This window comes from Muscardinus avellanarius (genome assembly GCF_963383645.1).
Source record: "Muscardinus avellanarius genome assembly, chromosome: 4".
NCBI classification, from domain to species: Eukaryota; Metazoa; Chordata; class Mammalia; order Rodentia; family Gliridae; genus Muscardinus; species Muscardinus avellanarius.
This window is the reverse complement of record NC_137789.1, coordinates 75,003,029-75,026,862: the sequence shown is the minus strand read 5'-3', so window position 1 is coordinate 75,026,862 and position 23,834 is coordinate 75,003,029. Positions and strand designations below refer to the sequence as shown.

Here is a 23,834-nt window from a genome sequence, read left to right as displayed (position 1 = left end):
CCCTCTGCAGCCTCCTTCCGTCCTCCCGGCTCCCCCTCGCCTAGAAGACGACCTGCACCCGGGGAGCCAGGGACCCCCAAAGACGCGGGTCGAGCGCCTCCCTGACCTCCGCCCGCTCCGCCGGGAAACTAACAAAGGCGGCGCGAGCTCCCGCCCGCGAGCGCGGCCGCGGACCGCCGGGAGGAGCGCTGCTCCGGGTGCGAGGCTGCGGCGCCGGAGGACGCGATCGCCCACCCTGGTGCGCTCGGACGCCGTGGGCACCATGGGCTGCTGCACCGGGCGCTGCTCTCTCATCTGCCTCTGCGCGCTGCAGCTGGTGAGTGCCCGCGCCCGGCCCGGGACGATGCGGACCGAGCTCTCGCTGCCCCGGGACGCGCCTTTCGGGCCCCCACCCCCAGCCCGCGGGTGGGGGCGGGGGTCGGGGTGCTGGAGCGGGCGCTCCAGTGGTCCTCACCCTCCCCGCCGCCCCGACTCGGCTGGCGCTGTCCCCGGCCGGGGCGCTCGGCGGGTCTCCCTTGTCCGCGGGAGGGCGCGGTCGCCCTCTGGGTCCGGTGGCCGGGTTCCCTGCGCCCCCGCCGGGCGTCCCCGCGTGGTCCGGGTGTGCAGCCGCCGCCGAGGTGCTTCTGGAGTGAGCGAGTTTCCAGCCCGGGGTCTGACACCTAGCTCCTGTGCCCTGTGCATTGCCACTGAAGTTTAGTAGTGTTGAGGGCTTTCTCTTCTTGGGATGGCTTCTAGTAATGTTGCTTAACTGGAAGGTGCGCGGGGATGCTCAGATTCCGGGGCGACAGCAGCAGCCTCAACTCTTAGTCAACAGCTCCTGCTTCGGTTCTTCAGCAGGTTGAAAGCGATGGATGAGGAGTCTTGGGACTCCTGGAAGGAGACCTGGCTGTGTGCCTTTAAACACAGTACCTAATCCCAGCCCCTGACCTTCCAATTTCGCGTTGTTAGCTTTTGTGTTGAACGGAGTGGCAGCTGTCACTGGGAGAGAACGGAGTGAACGGGCTCTTTGGCCCGGTGCCTTGTGGAGAGAATGCGTGTAATAGGAAGTTGGAAAACAGTGGAGAAAAAAGACATCTCGGTTTGGAACAAGTACTCTTAATCCCTTTGGAACTTGGACTGACCCCGCTGTCTATTGGATGGCCACTCGAGGCCAAGGCCACAGACCTTTCGTGTCAGACTTTTGAATGTGAGCGATTAATAGACATCTCCCTTTCACCGCGCTTAACACAGATTCTGTAGGCGCTCCGCTCCCCGCGACAGGCTTTTGTGCAAGTCTGGCATTTGTTTGGGCACAAACCACAAAGGTGTAACTAGCATATTTTGACAAGCAAAGGAAAAAAGCTTTCAATGAACTTTACTGAATAATGTCAACTCTTGCAAGACTCATTAACTGAAGGATGAAGCAGTGCTATTTAACAGTTAGTCCTTGTTCCTTGAAGATCTTTAAGTGTTTTCTCTTATCCCTTCCCTTCAGTGTTCCATAAGAACCTCACTTTGGTGCGCTCACTCCTTATGTTCACATAATGCAGGCGTTATTTATATGTTCATGGCTTACAATCCGTTGCTTCTTGCCTGTAAGTCTGTTGAACAATCCTTTCTGACCTGCAAAACTTATCCATAGTATGTGTGCATAGAGTTTTCTTGAAAACCTAATTTGAAAAATTCGCTCAAACATAAATGTTTGCTTCCATTAAAGAAAAAGGCCAAAAGACTGCTTATATTTCAATTTTTAGAAACAGACATGCCTAATAAGTTGGAAAAATGAATAAGTATTTTGTTAAACCTGGATTCTATAAGATTGTGGCTAAGCAATCTGGATTGTATAATTCATAATGGCATAATTTCTCTTTTACATGAAAATAGCATAAGGTTTCTGTGCAGAGCTATTGATACAATTATGACTTTTATAACTAGAATTGTAATATTTGCAAGGATAAATTTTGAAGTTTATCAGACCAGAATGTCTTCATTTTCCATCTACACTTTCTCAGTTGATACAAATGCAACCTATTCTTCATGTCTTTTCTCCAAAGTCTATTTCTCTGTGAATTCTTCATGCTCCAAGAAAATAATACTTCTTTCCTTTAATTTCGCCAACTTAGTTTTTTCTCTTATGACACATTTCATCCTTTCTTTGATTACCTTAAGTTATTTAAGTTATTATCTCTCATAATTAGTCCGTAAGCAACTTAAGAACAGGGACCCAACATCATTCATTTTTGCAAACTCTGTAAATTCTTAATGTTTCTATTACCAGCTAAAACATATTTGCTGAATTTATGATAGATAATGTGTTATATTTGTAATCTATACAAGGTTTGCCATAAACAATTTTTTTGACTCCTGAAATTCTTCCCCAAGAAAGATACCCATTTCACTCTTGGGCAAAAGACATTAATATTCATAGTTAAACAATTTCTTCAAAAGTGATAGTTTGGGGATGATACAGACAGTGAGATGATGATACATATTTAACAACTCAATCTCAAAGAAAGCAAAGCATATATATGTATATATTACATTATTATATCATCCCTGATAATAGTATTGATACAGCATAGTAATAATCAAACATGCAATACTCCAGTGCAAATTCTTTATGGCCAATTAATTCTGGCAGGACCCTTTTGTGGAGCTTGATGAACTCACGTCTGTCATGACCATAGAAAATCATGTGAAGTTAATCTTTTTTGAAAAAATGATTCATAGCTGTACCACTGATCTATCAAGCCATCACAGGACTTTTAAATACACTTTATGTGAAGATAGTTTAGGTTGTGATTGTTTTTTTTAAATAATATGTCTTTCTATCATCATATATGTGTAGACTAGACCTAAAAAAGAACACCAGACCACATCCTTTAGACCTAAGTTATTATTAGTCACCACATTTAAATGAGCCTCAATCACATGCTTTTAAAGTCTGACAGTAACTCTATATGCCGTTCAAAGCCACCTTCCTGAAGAGTTGAGCTTCCTGTGGTAGGCACTGAGCCCCCATAGCTTTAGGCATCTTCCCAACCTCACAGAGGTCCTATTCTAAGACATTTTTCTGGGTGTTGTTACCAGTGGAGACTGTTGTACCTCACAGTGACTTTAAGGTGAAAGCCATATTTACTATTAGACCTAATAATCAATGCAACAAATGTCAAAAATCTCACTTGACTTATAGTCACAAACCAAAAAAAAAAAAAAAAGTATAACAGGCAATCATCTTTCAACACACACATGGAGTACATGTTTTTGTTTTAGAGGAAATCCTCTCAAAATATTGCCTTTTTTTTTTCCTCACAGGGAAAATAAAGTTTCATTTACTTTCTTTCCATAAGGCATTCAAACCATTTTTGAACAAAGACACCTGTGACTATGATACAAAGATAAAATGTTTTGGAGGTGTCTGAATGATGGTGGAGCAGCTGTTATAACAAATTTTAATTAAATTGTATGAAATGTATGGCTTACTTGTCTTAGGTATCAGGCAGTTAATTTAGAAATACATTTCTATTATTATGTAGATATTCTGATACTTTTGTTTTAACTTGGTTTTAACAGCACTTTTCCTTTTTGTGTGCAATATAATTCTTAACCATTTAGTTTCCATTCTCATGCTTTATTTCAATACTCTGGTTCATCCTACAAAATTTAGAAAAAGGTGGGGGAATTAAAGTCCTGGCTAAATAATGAGAACTTCTTTATAATGTGCCTGGTGCTGAAGTCTTCCTGCATTAGTTAATGCTGAGGGGTTGGCCTACACATCATGAATAGCAGAATGAATTCTGGTGCTTTGGAAAAACGTGGGAAGATTAGGAAGTATGTGTGTAGGTCAAGAAGAAATGTATTGACACATAAAGGCTCAGTTTCAGACACTTTAATATTCTGACACCTGTGGCCAGGTATATGATCTTAGAGCTCAGAGGACAAGATTGAAGCAAACATCCAGAGTTGGGAATCACAAACAATCTTGGCATGTAAAGCCCTGGGTAAAATCACCTTGGGAGTGAATGTAGAGATAAGAATAGCAGTGAAATCAGAACTCCAAATAGGGTGAATAGAAGAACAAGGTGCCAGCTAAGAATACAGATGAAATGACCAGCTTGCTTGACAAAACAGATCTGGTATTTCAAGATAAAAGTAGAAGAAAAAAATAAAATAAAATCATAATGCTAGATTTACAAATAATAAAGTTAATAATAAAGATCTAGGCCAGGAAATGATGATTATAAAATTGTATCATTTGACTTTTTTTCTGGGAGGATAAGAGCAAGATAGTTGTCTTAATATGATCAGTTATTAAAAGTTTAGAAATGCTTTTATTTTTTGTAATCTTTCCAGTCAGACAGGTTCTGTAGTATCAAAGTCAGTATAAGAAACAACTCATTGAGAAATCACATTTCATGGTGTAGCATTTTATTTCATGAAAATTAATTAATAATATTATTAAACATTTCCTAAAGCATTAAACAGTCATTTTAAATTAGCTTTTTCATTATACAGTTAACTTGTATTACTAATAATAAGAAACTGTGGGCCCTTCAGCTAACAGAGCATTTTGCTTTTTATGAAGAAACAAGTAAATAAGAGAAAATTCTGAAAGTATAGGACTGAGGAGAGTGCTTTGGAATGAATTCTATCTCCCAAGAAAGGTGTGATGATGTGCTGGCACCCTGAACCTCAAAATGGGAGCTTATTTGTAAATGGGGTCTTTAAAAAGGTAATTCAGTTAAAATGATGCCATTAAGGTAGGCCAAACCTAGTATGACTGGTGGCCTTACCAAAGGGAAATTTGGATACAAAAATATCCCAGCACAGAGGGAAGGAGAAGTGATGGCTGTGGACAGAGTGATGCTTTTCAAGGCAAGGATGCCAGAGATTTCTGGAAAACCAGCAGAAGCTAGGAAGAGGCTAGGAAGAATTCCCTTACCAGTTTCAGAGGGGGCATGGCCATGCTCATGTTGACCTTCTGACCTCCAGAACTATGAAACAAGAGAGTTTTTTTTTTTTTAATTGTTTGTTGTAAGTCTGTCTTGAGGACTTTTATGTAGTGGTTCCCTCCTGGGAGTCTTGGGATCAGGAATATCAGAGTCAACTGAAGGACTTCTGAGAGATAGTGGGTCAAGCTATGACAAAGTCTACCAAGACGAAATACTTTGGAGAAGGTCTCTTTTGCTCAACATTCCAAAAATGACTAACACACAATTTAGAGGAGGGGAGATTTATTTGCTCATAGTCTTAAGATTTAGAGGTTCAGTTTGTGCCAGGCGGGGTATGTGGAGCAGAGAGAGAACGAGAGCCAGTGTGAGCACACTAGCACTCTGATCCTCAAATGATGGAAGCCAGAAGCAGAGAGAGAGCAGAGCAAGAAGACCTCACATAGTCCCCGTGGCCAACCCCAGAGACCCCTACTTAGCAACCAAGCCCTCTTCCAACCTTGATATTTTTTCTGTGATGACTTGGGAGACATTCTAAATCCAAACCATTACAAGTTTTTAGAAATCTTAAATGATTGAAAGCTCTTTGTATGATATTGAGGTACATAAAAATTCATTGTGATTCTGAGATACACAAGTCCAAATTTTATTACTATTATTTAAAATTGACAAATAATAATTGTATATATTTATGGATATGATGTGATGTTTTGCTATATGTATGTAATGTTGAATTATTGAAACAAGCCAACATGTTCATCACATAGCAATTTTGAAAAACATACTACATTTTATTATTAACCATAGTCACTGCTCTGTGCAATAATTCTTGAACCAAAGCTCTTAAATTTGTAATCCTGGCTGTTATTACTGTTAATATATTTTGGATGGTACTTTAAATCAAGTTTTGAGGATCTACATCCTAACTTCCAGGGACAGGAGTCTTAGTATGGCAAGGAAAATCTATATTCATAATTCTGTGCCCTCACATGTAGTTCAGATTTTCTGAAATAAATTTCAGGTTAAAAGAGAGAGAGAGAGAGAGAGAGAGAGAGAGAGAGAGAGAGAGAGAGAGAGAGAGAGAGAGAGAGAGAGAGAGGAAATTGAACTAAGTTCACTGACATGGAAATATTTATAAATACCTGTGTTATTTTGTCATAAAGTATGATCTTTAAAATAATGTCTCTAATTTTGATCAAATTGTTTCCATTCAGTTCTCTTTCACATGGATTTTGCCAAGTTTTTTAATTTTTCTCTAAGAACATAATTATTATATGATTTTGAGAAATTGGTTTTTATCCTTTGAGCTTCAGTAGCATTTACTATCAAAACATGAGCTGCTTTGTCCACTTTTATTTTTAACCTTTCCCTTGAAATTTGTTCCTGTGAAGTAATAATGTATAGAGTAGGGCTCCAGGAAAGACTTGAATGATTATCCAGATTGTATAAGAGAAGAATTTTAAGTAATTTAAACAAAAGACATTTTGAGTTGATCCTACTTAAGAACTTAGTATTAGACATAAAATGCAAAGTGATGTAAGCTTTGCATTGCTTCTTTACAGAAGTACATGATGAATGAGCAGGAAAAAGTAAATTTACATGTTTATTTGAACTCTTCAGCATTTACTTTCATCAGATGAAATTTCTTTTGCTCAAAGGAGCAAAGTAAGGCTAGATAATGTTATAATTAGGATTTAAAAAATAATGGGAAACTTAAAAAGAAAACCACAATGACTCATTATTAATTACGTACCATGGTCTTCATATATTATTTTCCATGTTATATTTAAAGTAACTTTAATATTAATTTTGAAAATAATTCAAACATAATTTTGAAGATTTTCAAAATGTGAGTTTTAGAGATATTATTTGGCAAGTGCTTTATAGGTTTAAAGTATAGCTTCTTTCTTAAGTACATCAAAAGTTCATGCTTTTAATTCCCATTCCCACCCACTAGTGCTAATGTATGTGAATCTTTATATATTGACAGCAGAATATCACATAGCATCCAAAGATAATACTTTATCCATTATTAGTACTCAAAAATGTCAGTTAAATGGTAGTACATGCAGGTGACAGGTAGCACAACTATTTAATTTATATTTTTAATTTGATATATTTTACAACAATATGAAAATAATATGGGGAATAGACTCTGAGTACTCTGTGATGGGACATTCTTATCTAGTCTCAGTAGCTTATGGGATAGGTTTTTTAAGATGAAAATAGTAAAAATGCAAATGAAAGAGTTGACATATATTAGGAAAGATGAAACCCTAGAACTAGTGAATTGTTCTTTCTTTGATACCAGTAAGATAATTTGTGAATTGTTGTTCTTTCTTTGATACCAGTTCTTTGATTTGGAAAGGAAGTACTTTTCCATTGGAAAAGGGAGCTGATTAATTTGCATTCTGAATGGTTCCTGCAGATGTTCAATTCATTTATTAACAAAAGGTACTTGAACGGGATTGAAACAATAAGGTTCTCCACAGAGATGTGAGTTCGGTGGAAATGATGATAAGTCAAAAATATATTGCTGACAGTCTCTCTCCATTCCAGTGATGAGATATATAGTTATACTTTGGTATTGATTAAGATGTAGTATAATAAGAATTTGCCTGTGGAAAGCCACAGGCTATAGAGGTTGATTGGTTAAATAGGTTAATTACGGTACAAAGAGGAATACTCTACACTCCAGTGATGTTTCCTGTACTGATAACTAGTTGTAAATGACCTTAATTAAGATAATGGGAAATACAGAATTCTCATTAAAGAAAATTATTTGTGAAACTTGTATTCAAAAAGAAGTGTGTGTGTGTGTGTGTGTGTGTGTGTGTGTGTGTGTGCGCGCGCGCACGCACGCGCGCGCACTGGGGACTGAATCAGGGCCAAGGACATTCTACCTCTGAGCCATGCCCTCAGCCCTATTTTTTTTTTTTTTTCTGTTTTGAAACAGGATCTTGCTAAGTTGCTGGTAGTATTGCTAAATTGCTGTGAATGTCCTTGAGCTTGTGATCCTCCTGTCTCAGAATCCCCAGAATGGGGATTACAGGAACCCACTTATAAATTCCTGAGAAGGCTATCTTCCAAGGTATAGTCTAAAATGGAAAATAGCTTAGATCTGAAGCTTTTCAAGAAAACACCTAGAGCCATCTTGAGGTACTTAGACGGGACTGTATGAGACTCTGTGGTACTGTAGGCTTTACTGTTGATTCTTAGATATCTCCCTTGAGAAGGGTGATTTTTCTTTTTTCTATCTTATATACATTTGGTTTTTATGTGAGTGATGAGAAGCAGAAGTGAGGAGAGGCCGGAGCCAACTTTTACAGGGGAGGATAGTTATTGTCAGGCTTTCAGGAATTTGGGAAGCTAGTTTTAAACACAGTTATATTAGAAATTAATTACATAGACATAAAATTAAGTTATTTTAAAAAGGCCATAAGGGTATATTCATTCGAGTCACCCCTCCATGCCACTCTGGCATGGGGCTATATTTCTATTTTCTGTATTTCTATCTTTTTAATAAACTTCTTTAAATCTTCAAAAAAAAATTAAAAAGGCAATAAATAGCTGGGTGTGGTGGCGCACCCTTGTAATCCCCGTGCTTGGGAGGTGGAGACAGGAGGAACCCAATTCATCTTGCTTCCAAAGGAAGCAACCCAATTCATCTTGAAATGAATGAAATGCTAGCTTTCTGCAGACCAAGGATTCTGCATCTTTTGCATGCTCTATTTTCTTCAATGGATGAACCATTTTTGGCAATGCTTTCTCACTGTTCATATGTATTCTGCTAATAACAATGGGACCTGGACTCCATAAGAGTTTTAGACAGTAATTCTTCTTGCTGTCTGATGAGAAACACTTCCTTGGCCTTAGAGTGCAGGATTGCCATCGGTTTGGATGTTGTGGCCACACCATTGACTGAATGTCTTAAATGCAGAGCCAATTAGAGGGAAGCCTTAGATGGAGCCTCTGAGCCCTTAGGGGGTCTGCAGAAAACCCCTAACAGTCTTTTCCTCTCACAGAGCTCTGTGGTTGGAAATTCACAGATGGAGTTGTCCTCAGGGATATGGCTCATGTGGGCTCTGTTGAAGCATTTCACAAGTAGGAGTCAATGTTTTGTAACATTTCACAGACCCTACATGGTACAGAGGAACCTTGATCATCTATTATTCATATATTTGTTTGGCCAGACTAAAAATGTCTTTATAAATGCTTTTTAACTCCTTCTTTACTAATGGTACTTTATTAGATAGAAAAAGTTCGGAGGGGAGTGGTTGTTACACATATAAGCAATATTATGATTCAGAAGCTCAATTTTTTTAGGAAAATGCAAAGTATAGAATATTAATTTTCTTAGTATATTTCTCCTTATTGATGACAACCAAGTTTGGTATTTGCAAAAATGTGTATTGGTTTTAATTAAAAATGTTTATTTTTATCTTATATTTAGGAAATAGTATTGTTTTTGTATTTAGAAGACCACATCAAGGCTAAATAGATTATTATATTTAAACATATTTTCAGCTATGTTTTATATTTCTTATATTTCTAGTTATCACATAAAACTTAAGTTGATTCCAAATTATTATTTGATTGCCTTTATGTCAATAAAAGTTTAAAATACTTTTAAGAGAATGGTAGACAAAGCACATTTTATATGTAGAATACTTCTTTAGTTTTTCACATTATATTTAATTATGTGGTAATCTGAGGATTTGGATCCAATTTCACCTACTATGTCTATGTGATTTCCATCACCTAAAATAAAGCACAATGGAGCATCATTATCCTATAGGTATTCTAAGTATGGTTGGCTGCTAGGTAGCTAAGGTTCTCCCTAAGCTGCTCAGTTTAGTCTAGAAGCCATCCTGGTGGGAAGGGGGTGCCTGGGCAAGAAACTGCAACTAGATGGCAGGGTTAGCACTATAAGAGCAACATTTCTTGTGAAATAATTGAACCCAAAATGATATATGAGAGAAGCAGAACTAGGCTAATGGCAGTAGAAATAGGTTGTCTCAATTAATGAAATGTGAGGGAAAAGATAGTGCAGTAAATCTAGGTAAATTTAATAAGCTTCATTTGTAAACCTAAGGAATAAGTTGCACGTTTGTAGAAATCCCTGATAATTTGGGCTCATTGTCTTTCTGTTCCATTCAAGTATAGGGGAAATGGTGTTTTGAGCAGGATTATATTATATATTCATGTATAAAGTACAATATGTGCAACAACAAAAATTGTAAGAAAATCCCAGGTATAAAGATCTAAATAGTAATAAACTCCAGGCAAAAGATGAATCATCAATGTAATACAGTCTTAAGCAGTAAATATTAGAATGCAATAATATAGGCATGCCAGGTTACAATTCATTCTTGACATCAATCAGATATATTTTAATAAAGGTATGTGAGTTTCATATTTCTTATAGTGAAGTATTTTGCAAGATACATTGTTTAAAAAAAAAGAGAAAGAAGCACAGGGCATCAGGGTACATGCTTGTAATCCCAGCATTCCGGTGGTGGAGACTAGAGGATCATGATTCGTGGACAACCTCAGCTACTTAGCGAGGCCCTTCACAACTTAGTGACACCCAATTTAAAAAAAAAATTTAAAGACAAAAAAATAGGGCTGGGAGTGTAGGTTGCAGGTAGAATGCCCATGCATTCCATCCCCAGAACTGCAAATAAATATAAATAAATAAATAAATAAATAAATAAATAAACTAATTTGGAAATACCTGTATTTAGAATAAAAAATGAAAGAATTCAGGTTATTTAGCCTAATGGCAGATTATTCATATCACAAGTAGCTGGCTGTGGTGGTGGACACTTGTAATCCCAGTACTTGGAAGGTTGAGACAGGAGGATTGCTGGTTCATGGACAGCCTCAGCTACTTAGTGAGACACTCTGCAACTTAGTAAGACCTTGTTTCAAAAATTAAGAATAAAAAATAGGGCTGGGGGTGTAGTTCAGAGGTAGGATATTCCTGGGTTCCATTCCCTGTACTGCAAAACACACACACACAAAAACCCAAAAACAAAAAAAGAGCTGTCACGAAGTATTCAACAAATGTATTCCCTCCTTTTCTTTGCTTCAGTCCCTGTTTTCTACTTCCCTGGAATCTGCATCTCACTGTGCAAGTTATTGTCCATACCAAATACAAAGTCAATATTGACAGAGCTAAGACTATTATCTTCCTGTCTTTATTTGGTTTATGTTAAAGATTTTTATCATATATTTAAATCTTTTTTAGAAGCAGAAAGAATAAGTAATTACGATATTCTGAGATAGTTTACTAGAGAAACTTATACACCTTACAGAAATGACCTTTGTCACTTCTTACCCACTCAATTCCAAAGTTTTTTAGTGGTTCTCAGGATTTGGCAACTGGTAACAGCAGCTCTACCCTGTGGTATTGGACTGGGTTTGTGGGTAGCTAAGGTGCAACTGACGCTCAAGTGCACCATAGTTAGCTACACCTGCCAGTTGACTTTTCTGCATTTGCTACTTCTTGTTGAGAAGGATGTAGACACAGAGGTTTATGTCTCGATTTTTTGTATACCACATCCTCACTCTGCAGATGCCAGCTGCAGTTTGATCTGTCCAGTTGTTCATTGAGGTGCATGGCGTGTGTGCTGATGCTCCTGTGACAGCAATCTCCCTCTGTCACACCATGAATCTCTCTCTTCGGTCATATTTCCGTGAGAGTGACACTCCTATGGAGACTCTCTGGCTGCCTAGAGAGCATTTTATGACCCGGCCTTTTCTGCCCCTATGGCTGAGAGAGGAGCCCTGTGACATTTTCAGTAAGACCACTTTCTTGACAGAAGAGAAAAGTGTTACCAGAAACTCACAACTTATGGCACACACTGTGGACAAAACAGGTGCATAAAAGGTGCCATTACAAAAAAGGAGTTTCATGTTAACTTAGGTGTGTATGTGATCAAGTATTAACTGTCTGCTTCCCAAGCCATTATTCAAAATTGCTACCTTGAGCTTGAGAGTAGGTGCATGCTTCTTTCTACGAATTCATTTGCTTCTCAGAGTAAAGCTATGGTGGTGACTAGTCTATAATTATTCTCTTCTACAAAGAGGCAGGTATGACCAAATTCTACAAGCACTTTCACTTCAATAGGATGTATTGTGAAGTTTGTCAAAGAAGATTTTAGAAACGATTTCTGTGATAAACTGAACAATGAAGCAGAATGGAGCTAGTTTTATTAAAAAAATGTGGTATAGTCATTATTAGAAGCAAAGAAATACACTATGCAGATTGCAGAAAAGTTTTATAGACACACAGTAGGTACTTACCATTTGCAAAGCAAACATGTTTTATATTTCTAGGGTAAATTTGAAATGAAATTTTATTTAGATATGATGCTAATTATTTCTTACATTTGTCTGTATTTAGGTCTTTGAGATGGTTCACACCCTCTTTTTATTTTTTTATTCACACTTTATTTTTTTCCCCTTTACTTGGAATTGAATCCAGGGACACTCTACAATTGAGCTACATCCCTAGCCCCCCCCCTTTTTTTTTTTACTTTCTGTCTTGAGACAGAGTCTAGTTAAGTTGCCCGGGCAGAGCTTCAAGTGTTGCTCTTCCTCTTTCAGCCTCCCAGGAAGCTGGTATTACTGGTGTGTGCCCAGGCAGATTGCAGAAAACTACTCACACTTACATTTTTGACACTGTGAAATGCAGTCTCTGGAAAGCTCTGTGTGATAAAACGTCTTCAGCTGCCTTTTTTTAAGTATACATTTTTATGGAAAGATGTGGCATTAACAATATCATCAAGTGACTTCAGATTTCAGGACACAAGGACATTTAAAAAAATTTGGAAGTTTTAACATTGTATCATGCCTTCTCAGCTTGGTATAAGAATTTAAGTATTTGAAAGTTAGCAACCTCAAATATATGGCAGGATTCCTGCATCTATCATGTATGACCACAATGCCAATAAACCGTCCTTTGGGGACAAAACTCTCAGGATATCACATGGCCCAGGAACTGGTATGTTGATTTCTACGTCACCCCAAAGACAAAGCTTCTGTCTTGCTCTATTTTTCCTCTTTCTCTTCCTTCTTCATTCACTTGTCTCTCACCTATCTTAGGGTCTCAGAAAGTGTCTCTTGGGAGCCAGGCACGGTGGTGGATGCTTGTGATACCTTGTTATCCCAGCATTTGGGAGGCTGAGACAGGAGGATCACAGGTTCACGGCCAGCCTCAGCTACTTAGGGAGACCCTTTGCAACTCACTGAGACCCTGATTCAAAATAAAGAATAAAATATAGGGCTGGGGGTGTAGCTCAGAGGTAGAATGCCCCTGGGTTCCATCCCCAGTACAGGAAAAAAAAAAAAAAAAAGGAATTGGCTCTTTGACTGCTCAAAGGGGGAGCTACCAAGAAAGGAGGCCAGTGACTCTGCTCCTGACCTTATTTAGTAGGAAATGTATGCTCAGAGCATTTTAATAAAAAATAGTTAAGATTCCATCTTTTATAAAAGATAGGGTCTAGATAAGAATTGATTTGGAAAAGGGGTTCTACTGCTGAAAATATCATAAAACCACTACTTAAAAGTGTGGGGTACAGTGATTGTAGATTTCTGTAATCTTGCTAGGAATTTTTCATGTTTACAAAATTAAAATTTCTCTCTGCTCGTGCATTCTTCTTGGTAAATGATAGCAAGTCGCTTTAGAAACTGGCACATGCATCAAAACTATGTTGTGTAAGATGGTTATGTTAGATACATGACATACTCAAAGGGGAACATGGCATAATTGAGTGTACCATAGTTGGCTTTTAGAATCTTGAGGACTGTGGTGTGTGTTTTCTGTGGGCTTGAAGTAGGTTCCATCCTTCATTGCCATCACACAGTGGTAATATTTCAAGCAGATGTGTTTGCGCTGTGTTACACTATTTTTAAAAGTATGACAACTCCATCTTCTGAGTTTTAACAAATAATACATGGAACTCTCTGTTTTCCATGATGAAAATTTTGATAGATAATGATTTAAAATTGGAGCAATAGGACAAATCATTCATCTGATTTTCCCACCACAGCTTTTTTCCTTACATAGAAAACTTACCCACCTGTTCTTTTTAAAAATAGATGATTAAGCCGGGCGTGGTGGCGCACGCTTGTAATCCCCGCGCTTGGGAGGCAGAGACAGGAGGATCGCGCAGGTTCGAAGCCAGCCGCCCGCGCTGGCTTTGGAGACCCTGTTTCCAAATATAAAATGTAAAAAGAGGTCTGGGAGTGTAGCCCGGAGGGAGAAGGGCTTCCAGGAACCCCAGTACCACCAAAAAAAAAAAAAAAAATAGATGATTAAATCAGTAAATCTTTGTGACATTTCAATCAAATTTTGGTGTTTTTACATGAAATATTGACTGTTCCTTAAGTTTTATCTTATTTGTTATGATTCTCTTATCTGAAAATATAATACATTAATGTGAATAAGGTTTACGTTTAAAGATGATTGTCTTCTCTAAATTATTTATCCATTCTAATATCCTAAATTACTTCTACTTTTTAGCATTTTTATACAAATTTTTTATTGAAAATAAATGGTATACATTTAAACTGTACTTGGTGCCCTGTTCACCCCGCCCCTGTTTTCCCTTAAGCTCCCCCTCCCACCAATGATTGTCCAGGGTAACCATGCCATATTCATACTTTTACACATTTTCGGATGTAGGCCCTCATTAATCAAGTTCAGCCTTCTTCCTCTCCTATCTTTCAATTCAAAATTTGCTGAGATTTCCCCTCCATTATCTGCCATTATCTGGAGTCCCTCTGATATCCCCTTTGTTCTTAGTTTGGGCATATAAGAGGGAACTTATGTCCCTTCTCCTTCGCTCTATTTAAGGTTAGATAGATGGATTCCTGCCTTTTTTTTTTTTTTTGTACTTCCCACATTGCCTGTACCCTGATTTCCAGCTAGCAGTTGCTCAATAGATACTTGGTGAATACTGGGAAAATGATTGATTATGTTTTCTTTATCATTAGGATGCTTTTGGTGGCAGGAAGCAAAGTACCCAGGTGAAAGTTGTTGAAACAAGTACACTTGAAGTGTAGTTCAGAGATGCTTGTCAGTATACAAACTATTTGTTTCTGATCTGCAGGGAGCTAAGTGTAGTTGTTAAAAGTAAGCATCTAGAAACATTTATAGCAATTTGAATTTATCATGACATTCAAGTGCCTGGCCCTTTTCTTATGAATTTGTTTTTATTATGCTTTACCACTGTGTCCTCAACTGATTGAAACTAAAACTAAAACAATAAAACAATAAAACAACCCCCTCCTTTATTACAGAAGGTTTTTGAAGCACAGGTTTGGGCATACATGTTTATTAGTAAGTCTCACATCATAAGAAATCAAGAGGAACATAGTTCCTGGGTTTGGATACAATAGTACTGAATAGCATTCCGTGGAGCTCACCACTGGTGTTTCTGGGATTCTCTTGATCTTTTATCCTGGTTATAATTTGCCTTCAGCAGTTAGGTGCCTCATGTTTTCCATGAAAATATTCAGCTTCAGAAGGAAATGAGCAGATGCAAGAGCCTTTCCTTTCTTATCCTTCTGTTTTGTATGGAAATATTTTTTTTCCAGATTTCTCCTTGTATCTAATCAGAATTGTGTTTCCTGCCCTAGCTTGGACCAGTCCCTAAAACTCAGTTGTGCCTGAGTCCAGTAGCATTCCCCTTGTGGAAGGGACACCTCACAGGCTGACCTAAGCTGAGGATATCTCAGCAAGAACTGGAAAGTGGCTGTTCTGCAAACTTCTCTAAAGATCTAAAATCACCAGAAATTGACATAAGCGCTGAGAGTGCTTTCACACCTGAGAGAAATCATGATAGTTCAGCTTTATAGAATATCCACATATTATGTTAAACATTTACTCAATTATTCGTATTTTATACAACTACCTTATATAGTCAGTGTTATCTCTCTTATAGATAGTGAGAGGCATCATGGAGAAGTTTATTATCTTACCTTGTCCAAGGTTACATGTCTGAGATTCCAATTAAGTATCATGAATGTCTAGACTCAGCTTCTTTTTCCTGTGCTACAAATCCTTTTAGTTTGGTGCTATTGGGGTGGTTCTGGTGGACCTGATGTCAGAAACCTGAGAAAATCTGATGCAGGAAACTGGTTTAAACGATGGCATCTCTTAATTATGTAATATGAAATATCTTAATGTTTTGAAGCACAGTTATTGAATTTCTGGCACATGGGTCTTCTCTCTGTTGCTATTTCCCATGCATTTATTTCCCCATACAGCATGTGCCATTGCTGCTCTGTAGGTCAGAGGCCCTGCTGTTGTCAGGGGGTTGGATGTAATATGTAGAAGATATATTCTGTGTATTTCTATAATCTAGAAGCAAATTTCTCAATAAAATTCCTGTGCATGATGGATAAGTATAGCTTTCTACTTTCCTAATATTTTATGGCAATGCTCTCTATTAGTAGTGCTGTGTCTTACCTAAATTTTTAATGGGCTTTCAAAGACAATGTTAACCCCAAAAGAGTACCAAACAACCAACTTTCAATACCTCTTTGTAGAATAACCATTTGGTAAACAAAATTGCCTATAAATGGGATTCTCTCTTTTGATCTTTTAGTTTCTTATATTCCAGTTCCCTAGAAAATTGCTTTTGAAGCCATGCATGGTGGCACATGCTTGTAATCCCAGTACTTGGGAGGCTGAAACAGGAGAATCACAGATTCCAGGGCAGCTTCAGTTACTTAGTGAGGCTCTCCACATATTAATGAGATGCTGTTTCAAATTAAAGGATAAAAATAAGGCTGAGGATGTAGCTCAGAGGATGAAGGCCCCTGGGTTCCATTTCTAGAACTGAAAAAAAGGAAAAGAAAGAAAGAAAGAAAGAAAGAAAGAAAGAAAGAAAGAAAGAAAGAAAGAAAGAAGAAAACTGCTTTTGGAAAAGGTTAGATGATGCATCTATACAGAAGTCTATATTTTTCTCTCTTTACACTGTTGAGTCAGGCATACAATCCTAATTATCTTTGACCATGTTCCTTTCTGCAGGTGATATTTGGTTTTATCCTAAGGCAGACTGCATAGCAATTTTCATAGGGCTGGAAAAATAAGCTTAGGAATATTCATCTATGATGCCTGAATATATAGATTTTATTGAAAATCTTATCACTTAGCAAGCTAGCATGAATTGACCTTAAAGTATGTTTTTTCCATCATGCCACCATATATTATAAGTTATATTCAATTGTAAATACTTCAGGTCATCAAGTTTGGCTTGTGCAGCATCTGATGAAGCTCATTAATGTTATTAATACTCATTTTAGATGAAAAACCGTAACATATGTGTAATGAATAATTAAACATTCTCATCATATTCATGATTTTATGAGGTCATAAAAGCAAAACTTGGGACAAAATAAGTCCCTCTATTTTCTAAAAACATGAGTGTACCTTACTTTAAGTAAAATAAAACTAATACTTTATGTTGATACATACATGATGATGAAAAACAAAATTATTTTATTTTAAATAATTTGGAGGTCTTTCTATCCCCAACAATTAACCTAAATCTCACAATTTTTACTTAGAGAACATATTATCAGTATTACAGTAGTGAAGGGGTGGTTACAGTGAACTTTAGCAGGTCTTGATAAATTATTTATTTAGAATTTGAAACAGAGCATTCTCTCTGAAAAATTCAAAATATTTATAGTACACTTTAGGTAGAAGCAATATACAGTGAAGATTCAAATTATACATCTAAATGCATCTGTTTCTGGTAAGATTGAAGTGAGGTATGTACATCACAGCTCATGGTAGCAAGAGAGAACCGCAAATGAGTTTTTCTATTACAGTAAGTTCTGTAACTTGTCCACTATTAGTATTGTCTTTAAGTCTGAGATTTTTGGCAGGCCCAGAGATTGGAAAATATTAGAAAGATTGATTTACTCAGGCCAAGAATTAAGAATAGCTTGGTTTTCTTGTCTGGGAGAAAGTGTCAGGGTATTTCTAAGAGCTAAGATATATAAGCAAGTTCCAACTCTGAAATGGTAGTATTAGGAAATTTTCAAGGTAGGCTGAGCTAAGAAGTGTTAATGTGAACAAATTTAATATTGTTCACGTAACGTGGGCATCTAGGAAGACACCTGTTTACTCAAAGCTGAGAAGATGTAAACTCTATCAGCCTGACCCCCTGCCCTCTTCCCCTTGTGAGATGTTTGCCCAAAGGAGATTTTTAGACGATGGTTGTGTGACTTCTGATATCCTAGGCATGGGCCACTTAGCCCTTGATGTGAGAAGGAAAGGGTTAACACGGTCTGTTAAGCCAGGTGTGGTGGAGCACTCTTGTAATCCCAGCATTCCAAGACAGGAGGATTCCATTCATGGACAGCCTCGGCTACTTAGTGAGGCCCTTTGCAACTCAGTGAGACCCTGTTTCAAAATCTTAGATCATACTAAATTATTTGTATAGATGTCTTATGTTAATTCTGAGTTTTTTACATTAAAAATTGAGTAGAAGGATTTTATTATAAGTGGAGAAAAAGCAGTACATTGCTAGGCAACATCATTTAACTTAAGAAAAGGAAACTATAAATAAAGCAATTATGGTCTTCTGATGACCTAATGACTCATTATTGAAATGAGAGGTCATATGCTAAAATTTATACATATGTTCTATATTAATTTTGATTGTGCCTTTATGTTTTATCTATTAAAATAAATTTTTAGCTGGGCATGATAGCACACACTTGTAATTCCTGCACTTGTGAGGTGGAGAGAGGAGGATAGCGTAGGTTCAAAGCCAGCCATGCTGGCTTAAGAGAGCCAGTTTCCAAATCAAAAGTATAAAATAGGTCTGGGAGTATAGCCCCAAAGTAGAAGGGTTTTCAGGAACCCTAGTACCAACCCCCAAAATAAATAAATAAAATAATAATTTTTTAAAAATTTGGTTGAAAAATTACCCAGTTATTAGTTTCCCTATTTTAAGATAGAGGCAGGCAGTATTCAATAGAATGCTAAGAGAGGTTAAATTTAAAGGGTTAAAATAATTACTAACAATCATTCTTAAATTTATAAGTAGGGTAATTTTGAATGCTTTTAATATTTTCTGTTTTATTTATATCAACCATTGCATTATAATCATTTTGATTCTGATTTTTTTTATATCAACTAATATTTTATGCTTTATTTTTTCCATATTTTATTTTATTTATGTGTGGAACATATTGAAAATGGTATACATTTAGATTGTGCCTTGTGCCCTCTCCCCACCATCCCCCTTCCCCCTCCCAATAAAGAGTGTCCAGGTTAATCATGCTATATTTATACTACTACACATATTTGAATGTATCTCCTCCATTGAACAACCTCAGCTTTCTTCCTCTCCTATCCTTCCACTCTAGCATTGCTGAGATTTCCCCTCCATTATTTGGAGTTATTCTGATATTACCACTACTCCCTAGCTTGGGCATATTAAAGAAAACATGTGTCCCATCTCTTTCTGTGCTTGACTAATCTCACTTAACATAATGTTCTTCAGTTCCTTCCGTCTTCTTGCAAATGCTATTATTTTATTCTTGTTTATAGCTGACTAGAATTCCATTGTGTGTATTTCTGATAATTCTGCAATCCATTCATTTGTTGATGGAGATCTAGGTTGATTCCATATTTTGGCTATTACAAACTGTGCTGCTATGAACATGGATATTCATATGTTAATGCAGTTCTCTGATTTCAAGCCCTTTGGAAACATACCCAGGAGTGGTATAGCCAGATCAAATCTATTTCCAGTTTTCTAAGGAATCTCCATAGTGGCTGAACTACTCTGCACTCCCACCAACAGTGTAAAAGAGTTCCTCTTTCCCCACATCCTCACCAGCAATTGTTGCTGTTTGATTTATTTATGCTTGCCACTCTGATTGGGGTTAGATGGCATCTCAGCGTAGTTTTGATTTGCATCTCCCTGATGGCTAGTGATGTTGAACATCTTTTCATGTATCTATTGGGCATTTGCATCTCTTCTTTTGTGAAACGTCTATTCATTTCAGTGGCCCATTTCTTGATTGGGTTTTTTGTTTTGCTAGTGTAGAGTCTATTGAGCTCTTTGTATATTCTGGATATTAGCCCCTTCTCAGAGTGGTGGCTGGTAAAGATCTTCTCCCATTCTGTAGGCTTCCTCTTTAGGTTTGGTTTCCTTTGATGAGAAGAAACATTTTAGTTTGATGCAATCTCACTTGTTAATTCATGCTTTAATTTCCTGAGCTTTGGAAGTCTTGTTGAGAAAGTTACTGCCTGTATCTATATGTTAGAGTGTTGATTCTATGCCTTTCTCTAATAACTTCACAGTCTCTGGTCTAATTTCTAAGTCTTTGATCCATCTCGAGTTGATTTCTGTGCACGGAGAGAAGTAAGGATTCAGATCCAACTTTCTACAAATGTATATCCAGTTCTCCCAGCACCATTTATTGAACAGGCTGTCTTCTCTAGCGTGTGAATTTGGCCCCTTTGTCAAAGATCAATTGACTATAGATGTGTGGGTTTGTTTCTGTATCTTCTATTCTGTTCCACTGGTCAGTCTGCCTATTGTTGTGCCAGTACCATGCTGTTTTTACTACTATTGCTCTATAGTATAATTTGAAGTCTGGGATTGTGATGCCTCCTGCCTGGTTCTTGTTGCTGAGAATTGTTTTGGCTATTCTGGGTCTTTTCTTTCTCCATACAAAATTCATAACTGATTTTTCCAGGTCTATGAGAAATGTTGTTGGTATTTTAATAGGGATTGCATTGAATCTATAGATCACTTTTGGCAGAATGGCCATTTTGATTATATTTATTCTGCCTATCCATGAGCAAGGGAGATCTTTCCATCTTCAAAGGTCTTCTTGAATTTATTTCTTTAATATTTTGTAGTTTTTTCTGTAGAGGTCTTTAATGTCTCTGGTTAGATTTATTCCTAGGTGTTTTATTGGCTTAGAGGTTATAATAAATGGAATAGTTTTCTTTATTTCTTTCATAGTGGATTCATTGTTGGCATAAAGAAAAGCAACTGATTTCTTTAGGTTGATTGTCTTATTGCTGTGGCAAGAGTCTTAAGGACTATATTGAAAAGGAGTGGTTATAATGGGCATCCTTGTCTTGTTCCTGACTTTAAAGGGAATTCTTGAAGTTTTTCTCCATTCAATATGATGTTGGCTTTGGGTTTATTGTATATAGCCTTAATGATGTTGAAATATGTTCCTTCTACTCCAATTTTCTGCAGTGTTTTTAACATAAATGGGTTTTGAATTTTGTCGAATGCTCTTTCAGCATCTATTGATATGATCATGTGGTTTTTGTTCTTAGTTTTATTTATGTGGTGAAAAACATGTATTGATTTGTGTATGTTGAACCTGCCTTACTTTTCTGGGATGAAACCAACTTGGTCATGGTATACAATTCTCTTGATATGGTTTTGAATGCATATAGCTAGTATTTTGTTTAGAATTTTTGCATCTATGCTCAATAAAGATATTGGTCTGTAATTTTCCTTTCTTGAAGTATCTTTATTTGGTTTGGGGATTAATGGAATACTGGCCTCATAGAAGGAATTAGGAAGAATTTCACCTCTTTCAATATTCTGGAACAAGTTGTGAAGTATTGGTATTAATTCTTCTCTGAAAGTTTTGTCCAATTCAGCTGGAAACACATCAGGGCCTGGGCTTTTCTTTGATGGCAGAATTTTGATTGCTGTTTCTATTTCTTTGTTTGCTATTGGTTGGTTTAGGCTTGGTATGTCCTCTTGGTTTAGTTTAGTAGGTTATATATGCTTAGAAATCTACAGATTTCTTCCATGTTTTCCAGTCTGTTGGAGTATAAAGTTTAAAAATAATTTCTTATAATCCTTTGAATTTCCCCTCTGTCTGTGGTGATGTCTCCTTTTTCATTTGTGATTTTAATAATTTGAGTTGATTCTCTCTTTCTTTTAATTAGGTTGGCCAGGGGTTTTTCAATCCTATTAATCTTCTCAAAAACCAGCTTTTTGTTTTGTTGATTCTTTGAATATTTTTGTTCTCTTTTTCTTTTTTCTTTTTTTTTGCTTTGATTTTAATAATTTCCTGCCTTCTCCTGGCTTTGGGATTAGATTTTTGCAGTCTTTCTTGGTCCTTTAGTTGTGTCATTAGGTTGTTTGTTTGGCAATTTTCTGTTCTTCTTAGGTGGGCACTCAATGCTGTGAACATTCCTCTCAACAATGCCTTCAAAGTGTCCCATAGATTTTGATAAGTTGTTTCTCTATTTTCATTTAATTCCAGAAATTTCTTTATTTCTCCCCTAATTACTGATCTTACCCAGTCATCGTTCAAAATGTATCATTCTATCTCCATATATTTAAATGTTTTTTCCTGGGTTTCCTGTTGCTGATTTCTACTTTCATTCAATTATGGTCTAAAACTATGCAGGGAATTATATTACATCTTTTTAAATTTGCTGGTGCTTGATTTGTGTCCCAGGATGTGATCTATTTTGGAGAAGGTGCCATGGGCTGCTGAGAAGAATGTGTATTCTCTTGTTCTTGGTTGAAATATTATCTGTATATGTCTATTTCCATTTGGTTTATAGTTTTCATTAGTTCTGAAGAGTCTTTATTCATCTCTTGCCATGTAGGTCTATCCAGTAGTGTGAGAGGTGTATTGAAGTCTCTCACTATTATTATATTTGGGTCTATTTGAGTTCTGATGTCCTGGAGGGTTTGTTATACAAATGTGGCTGCACCCACATTTGGGGCATAAACATTTATTATCATTATAACTTCTTGGTGGATTATACCTTTTAATAAAAGGAAGTGCCCTTCTTTGTCTCATGTGTTTTAGCTTAAAATCTGTTTTGTTGGATATCAGTGTTGCTACTCTGGCCCATTTTTTGTCTTCATTGGTATGATATATCTTTTTCCATCCTTTCACTTTCAGTCTGTGAATGTCTTTTGCTGTAAAGTGAGTTTCTTTCAAACAGCATATATTTGTATTATGTTTTTAATACACATTCCCAGTCTATGTCTTTTGATTGGAGAGTTAAGTCCTTTGACATTCTGTGTTATTATTGAAATATGGTGTTTGTTTTCTGCCATTTTGTGTTCTATCTTCTGTTGGAAATAATAATATTTCTTCTTTACTTAGATTCCCTGCTGACTAACTTTTTTTCTTCTCTGGTTCTGGAGTCTGCTTCTTTTTTCTTCTTTATAGTTTATTTAAGTATTTTCTCTAGTATTGGCTTAGAATTTATGAATTTTTTGAAGGTCTTCTTATCTTGAAACACTTTTGTTTCTCCATAAATTTTGAATAACAGTTTTGCTGGATACAGCAGTTTTGGTTGGAAGTTGTTTTCTTCCAGGGTATGGATCACATCATACCAGTCTCTCCTGGCATTCATGACTTTGGATGTATAGTCTTGGGTGATTCTTATTGTTTTTCCTCTATATGTCACCCATCTTTTTTTCTCATTGCTTTTAAGATTCTTTCCTTGATGTCTATGTTGGTCATTTTGATTATTATATGACATGGGGACATTCTTCTTTGATCTTGTCTTAATGGTGTTCTGTATGTCTCCTGAACATGGAGATTCAAGTCTCTTTCCATGTTTGGAAAATTTTCTGAAATTATCCTTTGAAGAGATTACAGGTGCCCTTGGTCTGTACCTCTATACCTTCTTCAATGCCTTTTATATGTACATTAGGATGCTTCATATTGTCCCATAGTTGTTGGATGTTTAGGTTTTATTGCTGTAATGACTTCTGTATGCTGTTGACTGTGCTTTTGGTTTTGAATGAACTATCTTCTTTTTTTTTTTTTGGTGGTACTGCAGTTCCTGGAAGCCCTTCTACCTCCGGGCTACACACCCAGACCTATTTTTTACATTTTTATTTGGAAACAGAGCCT

The 23,834-nt window shown here is 37.0% G+C and overlaps 1 protein-coding gene across 1 annotated transcript in view; it reads left to right on the top strand.

Annotated features, from left to right (window-relative positions):
• Positions 1-262: 262 nt before the first annotated feature.
• The window catches only part of NKAIN3 (sodium/potassium transporting ATPase interacting 3), a gene marked incomplete at both ends in the record, with an annotated part of 672,646 nt that continues 649,074 nt past the window's right edge, over positions 263-23,834 (top strand). The window contains one exon of the mRNA XM_080695337.1: positions 263-316. Within this exon, the coding sequence (XP_080551463.1) occupies positions 263-316 (54 nt within the window). The remainder of the gene's footprint in view (positions 317-23,834) is intronic.